This window comes from Gastrolobium bilobum, unplaced genomic scaffold (assembly GCF_033153095.1).
Source record: "Gastrolobium bilobum isolate Gb01-03AN ecotype WA unplaced genomic scaffold, APGP_CSIRO_Gbil_v1 utg21466, whole genome shotgun sequence".
NCBI classification, from domain to species: domain Eukaryota; kingdom Viridiplantae; phylum Streptophyta; class Magnoliopsida; order Fabales; family Fabaceae; genus Gastrolobium; species Gastrolobium bilobum.
This window is the reverse complement of record NW_026895308.1, coordinates 43,755-55,485: the sequence shown is the minus strand read 5'-3', so window position 1 is coordinate 55,485 and position 11,731 is coordinate 43,755. Positions and strand designations below refer to the sequence as shown.

Sequence of the window (11,731 nt, the reverse complement as noted above, 5' to 3'; positions counted from 1 at the left end):
ATTTTCCTGTTACATAAGATATATATTCTCATATATATATATATATATATATATATATATATATATAAAAGGTAGGATCCATTGACATCGGTGTCAAACTTTAAAATTTGACATCAAATCCTAACCATTGGTTTTCGCCAATCAATGATTATCATTTATTGAGAATTAATGATTAATTAATAAGTTTGATTCCCAATAATTAATAACTGTTGATTGGTGAAAATCAACGATTAGGATTTGGTGTCAAATTTCAAAGTTTGATACCGGTGTCAAAGGATCGTATCCATACATACATACATATATATATATATGTGTGTGTGTGTGTGTGGTAAAATCATTTTTGCAGCCGCTTTACGTACAACAACGACATGTGTATGGTTATGATTCCTCATATTAATGCTTTCATCTTTTGTATGGTTATAACTCCCTACATTTGATGCTTTCAAGTATATATATGGTAAGTATTTGATTGCTATACGTACAGCAGCTATAGAAATTTAATCCCTTATATATATATATATATATATATATATATATATATATATATATATATATATATATATATAGTAAATATTTCTACAGCCACTTTAGATAAGATTATCTACAACTACCCTAAAATTACGTCATTTTGATTAATGAAGTGTGTTTATGTAATTTTAGGTGAATTAATGAAGGGTGTTTTAGTAAAATGTATATGTTAAAAAATTAAACAAAATTACGGAAACACCCTTCATTAATCAAAAGTACATAATTTTTGGGGTAGCTGTAGATAACCTTATCTAAAGTGGCTGTAGAAATATTTTTTCCATATATATATATATATATATAGGTAAAATTATTTCTGCAGCCGCTTTACGTACAATAACGACAGGTGTATGGTTATAAACTTATAATTCCTCACATTTAATGCTTTCGTCATTTGTATGATTATAATTCCTCGCATTTAATGCTTTCAAGTATACATATGATAAGTATTTGATTGCTGCACGTACAACAGCTGCAAAAATATAAATTACATATATATATATAGGGGAAGGATCCGTTTACAAACTTTTTTAAATTTTTTTTACAAATTACACTATGTTCTCCCGGGATAACATTGTAACCAGTGTTCTCCCAGGAGAATATAGTGTAGTTTGTAAGAGTTTGTAAACGAAAAAGTTTGTCAATATAACCTGCCCCATATATATATAGGGTTATTTTTATCTCATTTTACATGAGATAAACAACTTTTCTACACACACAAAAAAGGGTTGGGTCCCACCACTCTTTTTTCTCTCTCCTCTTACCTGTGGATCCCACTTATACTTTTATTTCTATAACATGAGGTAATTTTTTTCCTACAACATAAGAAAAATATATCCCATATATATATATATATGGTTAAAATCATTATTTAAAAGAATTCAACCAAACATATAAATATTTATCAGTATTTAAAAGAAAGGTTTTATAAGAGTTACGTTGTAAAAAAAATGATTGTGTTATGTTATAGAGATTCGTTTTGCATGCCATAATTTTTTTTTTTCAAAACATGCGGATCCCACAAAATATTGTGTGTGTAAGAAATTTTTTACGATGATGTTAAATGATAAATGCAAACCCCTTAAAAGAATTCAACCAAACATATAAATATTGGGGTTTGCATTTGTCATTTAACATGACACAACAAATTTTTATACGCACATAATATTTTGTGGAGCCCACACTTTTTGAAAAAAAAAAATTATGACACATAAAACGAATCTCTATAATATTATACAATCACTTTTCCTGCGAGATAACTCTTATTAAAACTCATAAATATTTATCAGTAAGCTAACATAGGAAAAGAATCAAGTACTCTTGCTTTATTTTAAGAGGGGGGGGGGGGGGGGGGGGGGTCCACAAAAGACACCCCACCGATGAGTGCATGCAATTTATCTGAAATTCACTCCTTCCAACCTAACGGTCAAATTTTTTGGTTGGCCATAGATAGATATAAAGCTACCCACTTTTCAAGTATCCTGAGCACAAGTAAGGTATGTTTCCAATACAAGATATAATGATAGTTCAACTCACAGACCCATTTCAGCAAAAACTTGTCATAACACAGTCAAAAATTTAAAAAATTAAAAAAACTTTGAAAACATAAATAAAAAATAAAAAATAAAGTGTTCTTTCAGTTCCACTTTGTCATGCAGAAGATCCTCCTTCATTAATTATCAACCTTTGTTTTTCTCTCTCATCACAATGACTGACAAAGAGAAAGTGAGAGATTGATGCTCGACATGTTCAAAGATTGGTTTTATATGCTTGTATTGTGGAGTGGAGGTGATAAATGAGATTCCCAAAGAAAGAAAACAAAGCCAGATGGAGAGAAAGTAGGAGATTCTCATTATGTGAGAATTAAAAGGGGGTGTAGAAATCACATGGAGAATAACAAAAACTTTAAGTTGAATGGAGAAAAAGGAAAAAAAAAAAAAGATATATTCAACACAAACTATTCCCACAAGTCAAGATGCAAACAATTTACCCTTAAAAGTGGGGCAAGCATAGAACACACATGATCCCTCTAATATTCATCCTCCACTATAAACTAATTAATCAAAATGTAGTTGTTTTATGACCCCTCTTTTTTTTTTCTCCCCAACTTTTGCTTACTTTTTCTTATTATTTTCTTTGGTGGTTAAAATAAAGTAGAGTCAATATGGTTGGGAGTGTATATGAGCAATAATGGAGCTAGAATGAGATGGAAATATGAAGAGAGTTGACGAGGTGGAATCAAACCTAGCACCTACTTCTCATTTACTCATCTTGCTATGACTCCTTTTTCTGTCTAGCTAACTCATCTCACTTTTTCAAGAAACTTGATAAGGTTGGCAATTGTTTAAACCTCAAATTCTTTGGCTAATTAATTGGGTTAATTTCAATGTTCTCTTACTTTTCGTCCTATTTAATGCATAGGGCCATACTTTTTCAGAAGGAAAAAAAAAAAAAAGGTTATAGTTTTCAAAACAAGGAAAAAGATGGCCCTCCATATACAATAGCCATTTCCTTTTTTCTGCCAAGATCATTATGTAATAATAATTCATGTTACTTCATGATCACGTCCCACTCATTTCCATTTTCATAATAATATAACAATATTAATGTCCCCATCTTTTTAAAAATACACATTTCTATTCTGACATTAAAGCCAAATTTGAAGTTACATTAAGCTATCGGGAATATCAAAGTGTAGGGGGAAAAAAATCAAGCCAAATTGCTAGACATTAATAATCCTTGGTTTCTCTGTCTGTACGGCCCGCCTGCCTTGTGCAGCTCACTATTACTTTGTAATAAACTTAATCATCTGTTAAATTAATCTCTCTTATCTTGTGATATGATAACTGTGACTTTAATCTAAAACTTTAAAGTATTTGATGAGGCTAAATTAATTTTTTATATCTTTCTAACACATCTCTTGTGTAAGAGTATTTTGGACTTGAAGCGTGAATATGACATAAGTTCATTATTGGTCTGGCTTGTGCTGCACAAGTCTATTTTTTTTTGTCTGCCTTGTATTTTTTTTAATTTCACCTGAAAGTGGAGGCAGTGAGGATCGAACTCGTGACCTCGTGGTCACTGAAGCTCTGATACCATGAAAAAATCACCTCAACCCAAAACCTTAAGGTATTGGATGAGAGCCTTTTTAAATTTTAATGGTTTATAATATTTTCTAAAACACTCCCTCATACGCAAGAGCCCTTTGGACTTGAAGCGTGAATTATTGCATAGGTCCAAATTTTGGTTTACATTATGTTTATTTAATTCCATAAGTGGGGGCAGTAAAGATCGAACTATGACTTTATGGTCATTGAATCTTTGATACCATGTTAAAGAATCACTTCAACCCAAAATCTTAAGGCATGATAAGCTCCACTTAAACCCAAAACCTTAAGGCATTGAGTGAGGCTAAATTAATTATTTTATATCTCTCTAACATGATGCTTATTAGGAGTATGGAAAATAATTGAATTGAACCGAATCGATCCACATTTTTCTAAACTAACTAATTTTAAGAAGGGAAATATTATTCTAATGTTACATGAGAGTAGTTCTCTCATGCAATAGAGTAAATCCAAATAGGGCCCACCATTTAAAAGCAAAAAAGAAAAAGAAAAAAAGAGGAGGTACGGTTTTCGAAGTGAAAGAAAATAAGATAACTATCTCGTATAAAATGAGAGTAGTATTTCCCTTTTAAGAATCGAAGATGTTTTATTAACTAGTTAAAACATTAAACCAAATCAAAAGAACTGATTCGAAAACCTGTTCGGATTAGTTTTGCATACTCGAATCGATTCTAAGATGGTTCTGAACCGTTGTGAAACATGATTTGGTTCTGAAAAATAACCCGATTTCGAATCATTTCCAAACCTATTTTGAAATGATTCTGAACCGATTCTGAAAAGCTAAAAATAATTTGATTCGGTTCAGCTAAAAATTTGGTTCAGGCCGACTCATGCCCACCCTTTAATGCTATTAATCATATTTTATGTCAGGTTAAGCACCTCAATTGATCCGTTGGGTGCTAATCAACATTTGCATGTAATACTAACAACCAAGTTGGGGAATCCTTGGTTGGCACCGCCATTAATTAGATTTTGCTTTGAAGTTTTTAAATTTTTTCATGGGTCAGTTGATATCGATTTGGGAGTTAAATTTTGGCGACATTTCCTTAGTTGGCACTTTAATAAGAGACTAATGTATTTGTCATTTTGTCTCCTAAAAGCAAGCTAGCATGTGCAAGATTAGATATGCAAACAAATATTAAATGTTAAAGCAAAAAACATGCAAAAAAATAAAATACAATCAAAATCCTGCAACAACATCGTATGGTCTTATTTTGTTTGAGCTTGTTGTGCAGAAAATTGAATATAATTGCAGCCCCTCCTTGTCCTAGTGCCTAGCTACCCCATAATAACAAATAACAATCATAATAAAAGCATATGCATGTCAACTTTTTAGGAAAGCTACATCTCCATCTATGTCTCGTTGTTGTTATATTGACCAAGGAATGATAAAACCTAAATAATCAACTTGTTTTTGTACTGAAACGGCACCAACATATGTGTGCATAATTAATGAGATTGCACGTCTAGAATTTAAAGCAAGATCTATACAGAGTAGAGATGGAGAGAAGGTGAGCACAAAGTATAGATTTAAATCAAATATTGAGGTTCTATATCAAAAAAATATCTTATATTGAGATGGAGAGAAATTATCATTTAATACATCAATTTCAATTAAATTGATATATATTTTTTTCTTTTTGGTAGCAAGATATGTAATAGTTTTTCCCGTTGAATTTTGTATTAAGGGCATATTTGGTGCACAACGTAAGATAAAACCAGTCTGATAATATAAGATCTGATAATATAAGATCTGATTGTATAAGACTTGATTAAATTTTAATACTATTTAATATTTGACATGATATTATATAAGCTAATATATTGTATAAGCTAATATAATTCAGTATTTGGTAATGTACTGTGTAATATTATATATGATAAATTTTTTTTTTTGACAAAAGCATCATTTAATAAATAATTTATATAATTCTTCAAAATATGTCATATTATATTAACTTTTATAGAAAATCTATTGATCGGTGTATCCAAAAAATATATTAATTTTTATAAAAATAATTTTTTTTAATTTTTAAAAATTAACATATTGAATTTTTTTTAATATATTAATATTAAAATGATATATTAATTCTTGAGAATTGCACTAATCAGCAATATTAATACATGAACCGCTTATCAAGCCTTATTCCACCCCTTGGACCTGAATAAGTTATACATCATTTTATTGTATTAAAGGACATTACTGTATAAGCTTATATTATACGATGGTCTCACCAAACAACTAAAAATGTTATAACTTATAATATAAACTTATAGTATCAAACAAGTTCAAACAAGCCTAATATATACATTTATATTCCTATGTATGTTTATTACTTGTGGTGTAAAATGAAAATATAAAAAAAATTCACTTCCACCGCATTAAAATAGTTACAGGCATGCAACATCTATTACTTAACTTTCTATGATTTTAAAATTATTATTTGGATTAATTGATGTGATTACAAAATATATAACTTTATCACTTGAATATTAAAAAATTTCTTATTATATAAAATGTCAAAAATATTCTTACTAGATAAAACATTGAATTATAAATAAAATATTAATATTATATATGATTACAAGCATGAGAAGGGTTATACTTTTAAATTTTTTTTATGTCATGGTTGGTATAGTTTTTCAAAGGGTATTTTTTTGCATTACAACCACTTTTATGCTTGTTGGATTAAAATAAAATTAATGACTCTCATTCAATATCATTTTAGAACTATTGATTTGATTATGATCTGACAATCATAAAAGTAATTGTAAGAAGTTATAAAAGAAAAAAGATTGAAAGTATAACTTTTCAGAAGAAAACTCTAAAGCATTAATTTTTGTACAATGGATAAAATCAGAACTAATCAATAGACAATAATATTAGTACCCCGTGATAAAATGCAGTTTTCGATTTGAAATCAATGTTATAGAAAGATTCTGTTAACTCTCAATAAAATCACAAAGAAATTAACAAAAATCATATATATTCAATTGCTTATGAGAGATAATATTCATAAAGGTGTTACTATGTGTATACAATGATAAGCATATATATATATATATATGGGGTAAACATTTCTATAGTCACTTTAGATAAGCTTATCTACAACTATATTTTATAACTATGTTCTCTCGGGAGAATATAATTATAACATTAAAAGTTAATTTTTTTTCTCTCTCCTCATTTACTTTTCAGAACCTGTTTGCTGACATAGAGAAGAAGAAAAAACAACTTTAATGTTATAACTATGTTCTCCTGGGAGAACATAGTTATAAATGAGTAGCTATTGATAAACTTATCTAAAGTGGCTTAAGAAATATTCTCCCCGAATTGAATAGCCGATATGATTTTCTTATGAAGGTTTTTGATTTTTTTCCATTTTGATATGATAAAACAAACAAATTAATCACCGCTCAAATTTGAACTGAATTGTTGTTCAGATTAATATAAATAAAGTACTTTATTTTATCATCGTAATCGAGAAAATCGGAACCACAAACTTAAAATCTTCATCAAACTTGCTAAGTTTTAAATTCAATAATTTAGCAATAGTTAAGTGGGTAACAAAGGAGCTAACAGTGGAAAGGAAAGAGCTCCGACTCAATCCTTACGTGTCACTTTAATATCTCCATTCCAGATCTATTTCGCATCTTAAATTAGTCTCATAACCGATTACCTTCACACTCTGTAGCACAAGATTTTAAGTCTACCATTTCACCACCAAAATCCAGTTCTACTTTATTGGAATAGGGGAATAAAAAATTCAAGCAAATGAATTTTACTTTACTTATTAAAAGAGTCAAATTTTGTGAGATGTTGGAGGAGTCAAATTATTGGCTCAAAAATATAATTATGGATGGGTAACTAAAAAAATTAATAATCGATAAAATAAAATTAAATATTTTAAGGCTTTTTATAAGCTAATTTTTTAAGATGATCTAAACAAGTTACAAGGATAACATTATACACGCAACCATGGATATAACTAGCTACAAACCAATAATGGATTCAACACGTCTATGTCTATCCACAACTTCGAAATTTTAATTAATTTGTGAACCGGTGGATATGGACAAAGTGTGAGATTCAGAATGTTATATATATCAAAGCCTGACAATCTCGAATTAATTAGACTTAACTAGAAATTCAGATTTGCAGGACAAATTCAACGGATGAAAGCATACGCATTCAAAAAAAAGTTGAAGTCCAGCACCTGACAAATTTGATATCTGCACAAAAGTTCAACGTTAATTATTAGTAGTTAAAGCATACCTTTCATTTTTCATTTCACATGTATATGAAAGAGATGTATTATCATTTCAAAATTTAAAATTTAATCTCTTAATTGATGTCTATCTAACTATCTCATCTAAGTTCAATGCATTTTTATTTTCTATTGGTAATAATAATAAAAAAAAACTCATTTGAAAATAAAGACATAATTGTAATAAAACTGTATCGATTTGTTTAATCTTATTGTTCCGAATTCCGATCGATGTATTGGGTCCTATATCTAGTCGAGTCCTACCTCAATCTCTTCTTATATAATTGAATTACAGTTATTTATTCCTAATAAGAAATATCTTTAAAAAGATATCTGATAATCCCACGCTTATAGAAACAGAATATTTTCAATTTATTTTACCATAAGTATCGAATATTCATACCTTAGGTATAAATATAACTTAATTACATTTACTACACTGATCTCTTATTAACTTAGGGTTAGAGTCTCTGCTGACTGCTGATCTCTGATTGCTGATTTGCTGATTGCAAGTACAGATATCCTATTGTGTCAATTGCACCACCAACATCAACTACGCTCAGAAGGAAAAGTTTACCATTGTTCAGGTATTCAGATTGAACGAGTTTATCATCTGAGCCAACATTCATGGTGGCACTATCTATTTATTCATTTAATTGCCATGCATTGTTTTATGGTTTTCTTTTAATAAATTATTTATCAATGTATGTTTAAATCATATATCACCTCCCATGCACAACTTGTGTAAAATCAATACAATATAATACACGTACACATCTCACTCACGTTACATTAATAAATAATTGATCAAAAGCTTCAATTGCATCGAAAAACTTTATTTTGCAATTTTTGTTTAACTTATTTCAAGCTTCATCAGTTAAAATAATCGTAGAATTAATACAAAGTATAAGAAAACCAAAGTCTCATGAAGCATTTAAACATGACCGAGTGAAGAGCCTTGAAATTTCCAAAGGGCCACGGATTTCCACAGGGGATAGATGCATCATAATGGGAGTGTGGACCAAAACATAAACCAAACGTAACACACGAACTCAAAACAAGGACACGTGGCAGATAGCTTTGTCCATAGGTACGAGCAACGTTTCCCATGCTACCACCATGACTCAACCAACAAAGTACAAACAACAACGAAACTTTTTCTTCACACAAAAAATTTAAAAAAAATTTTAAAAAAAAAAACTCAAAATCAAAAGGAAACTGCCAAAAAGCCCTTCCCCTTAGAACCTGGTACACCGTACTCCTTTTTTTTCTCTCTCTTTTCCGGGTCCCACGCCCGGTTCCACGCTGGCAGCTCGCACGTGCCCCACCAGCCTCACCTTGTACTGTTCCCCCACAACCCTGCCACACACATGTTTAACCCCACACTCGCGGGCCCTACCTTTTTCACGTTGTTCTTCCTTGGACGACCAGAAGATAGAAAAGAAACACCAACATTAAAAAATAAAATATTAAACAAAAAACAACTTTGTTGGATTCTAGCGGTGCCACGCGGCACCTCTAGTCGGCAGGTAGTACGTGGCACTTTCATTTTTTAATATAAATATAAAAATAATTTTTTTACTATTTAACTATCGGTTAAAGGAGAAAGCAGAGGTAAGGTACTTGGTTACCCGATCTCCAGTTACGACATAGACGGATTCATATTACCGAAATGCCCCTATAAATTGGCCATAACTACGACCTGCCTCATAAAATCTCTCTTGTCACGGTTATAGACAAAAAGATCTCCCACTAAAACAAAACACAGTCTTTTTATTATTATTATTTATTTTAAATTAAAATTATTCAATGAGTGGACCGAAAGAAACCCTTAATAAAACCCCACCATACAGCACTGCCACCCGTATTTGCATGCCATTTTTCTCTCTTCAGTTTTCTATCACTACTTGTACTTTTGCTCCTTCTTTCCCTTACATAGTGCTCTCTCAAACCACTCCAGCTAAGACCTCAAATAAGATCCCACTCTATAAACGCATATAGACAGAGTGTGAAGACCCCCAACAAATACATAATTTCTGAGCTAGACGTATATAGGGAAGATACCAACAAAGCATATATATCCTTTCTTAGCTACAAAGGTAGCGAGTGAAGCAAATATATAGATCATCAACATGGCTGTTGAAGCTGGCCATCTCAACCTCTTCCACCCTCAACTCATAGGCAACTGCAACTGGTATGTACCTTTTCTTTCTCCTCTATTCTTTGATTATGGGTCTGTTATGCAATGTCTCAGAAATTAAGCTTATTGGGACATGAATCTACAGGGAAATGATGAACCCCATTGAGTCAAGCATCAATCTTTACAACAATCAGGTGATAGGTAATAATTGTTCACAGCTGCCACTATCTGGAACCACCACAGCCACAGGGGAGACTCTGTTACCACCGCCATATCTAGCAGTAGCAGATTCTTTTCATCAGAAAACCGCCGTGAAATCTGATAGCTGTCTCACCTACAATCTTCACTTTCCAAGTAAGCGTTCAAGGGAAAATTCAAATTCAACTAACATCTATTCCCTCCCAACCACTCAACCTCACAAGAGTTTCAATTCCTTCTCATTTCTGGGCCAAGATATTACTCTTCAGGTTCAACAACAGCAACTTGACGTTGACAATCTCATTGTACAAAACGTAAGTTTTATATTAGTCCTATCCAAATACACAAATTTACTTTTCTGGGTTTGCTTCAAAATCTGATCTTTCTTACTATTATTTGATGCTCAGATGGAAAAGGTGAGAATGGAGATACACGAAAAGCGAAAGAGGCAAGCGAAGAGGATCATGGAGGCAATAGAATTTACCGTTATGAAGAAGCTGAAGGCGAAAGAGGATGAGATAGAGAAGATTGAGAAACTGAATTGGGCTTTGGAAGAAAGGGTAAAGTCACTTTGCATGGAGAATCAAATATGGCGTGACTTGGCACAAACCAACGAAGCCACCGCCAATGCTTTACGCTCCAACCTCGAGCAATTGCTGGCGCAACGAGGCGGAAGCTCCGTCGTTGACGGCGGCACCACCGTGCCCTATGCTGGAGCGGCAGTGATGGACGATGCACAATCCTATTGTGGCAGCACAGACAGTGATCATCATGAAGATGGTTACGAGAGTAATAATGTGAAAGGGTGGCGCACGTTAGCAGTGTGCGCGGGTGCGAAGGATAAGGATGAAGGGGAAGAAGTTGGTGGGGGTGTTGGCTATAGCATTGGCAACAGCAGTAGGAGCAGCAGCAGCAGATTGTGCAGGAACTGTGGGAAAGTGGAGTCGTGTATGCTGATTTTGCCGTGCAGGCACCTGTGTCTCTGTACTGTTTGTGGGTCTACCCTACACACTTGTCCTGTCTGTAAATCCTACAAGACTGCTAGTGTCCATGTTAACATGTCCTAAATGTAGAAATTAATTAGGACCTTGATCAACCCCACAAAAAAGACCTATATTTCACAAGATGGAAAAGTTAAAATTCCAAAATATGTCCATTTTTTATTGTCTATATGCTTTTTGTTTTACTCTTATTTTGTTTTGCACATATATATAATATAACGTTTGAAGAGAGATATTCTCGTTACCAAAAATTTTCACTATCAATTTACTATCTATTTAATTATCAACTCTCTTCAAATTTTTGTTAATAATTTTTTTTTTATCCAATGGTGATAGTAAGAATTTTTGGTAGTTAGAATATCTTTGCTCGTAATATTTAGCCAAGAAATTAGAGAATATAATTGCAATGTTTTTTCTTACATTATCCAGTTTCTTATTTTACTTTGAGTCGGTTCGAAGCATGTTATATTA

The 11,731-nt window shown here is 31.7% G+C and overlaps 1 protein-coding gene across 1 annotated transcript; it reads left to right on the top strand.

Moving 5' to 3' along the window:
- Positions 1-9,804: 9,804 nt before the first annotated feature.
- On the top strand, positions 9,805-11,474 carry LOC133305071 (probable BOI-related E3 ubiquitin-protein ligase 3). The gene is made up of 3 exons (XM_061505199.1): positions 9,805-10,115; positions 10,207-10,573; positions 10,667-11,474. The coding sequence occupies exons 1-3, from the start codon at positions 10,054-10,056 to the stop codon at positions 11,324-11,326; spliced, it is 1,089 nt and encodes a 362-aa protein (XP_061361183.1). The 5' UTR covers positions 9,805-10,053; the 3' UTR covers positions 11,327-11,474.
- Positions 11,475-11,731: the final 257 nt, after the last annotated feature.

What these genes read in the sequence shown, in the direction of transcription:
- LOC133305071 (XM_061505199.1), top strand. Translation starts at nt 10,054, where the DNA reads ATGGCTGTTGAAGCTGGCCATCTCAACCTCTTCCACCCTCAACTCATA. An exon ending in CTCATAGGCAACTGCAACTG is followed by an intron (nt 10,116 to 10,206) that starts GTATGTACCTTT and finishes ATGAATCTACAG; the next exon opens with GGAAATGATGAACCCCATTG. An exon ending in ACAATCTCATTGTACAAAAC is followed by an intron (nt 10,574 to 10,666) that starts GTAAGTTTTATA and finishes TTTGATGCTCAG; the next exon opens with ATGGAAAAGGTGAGAATGGA.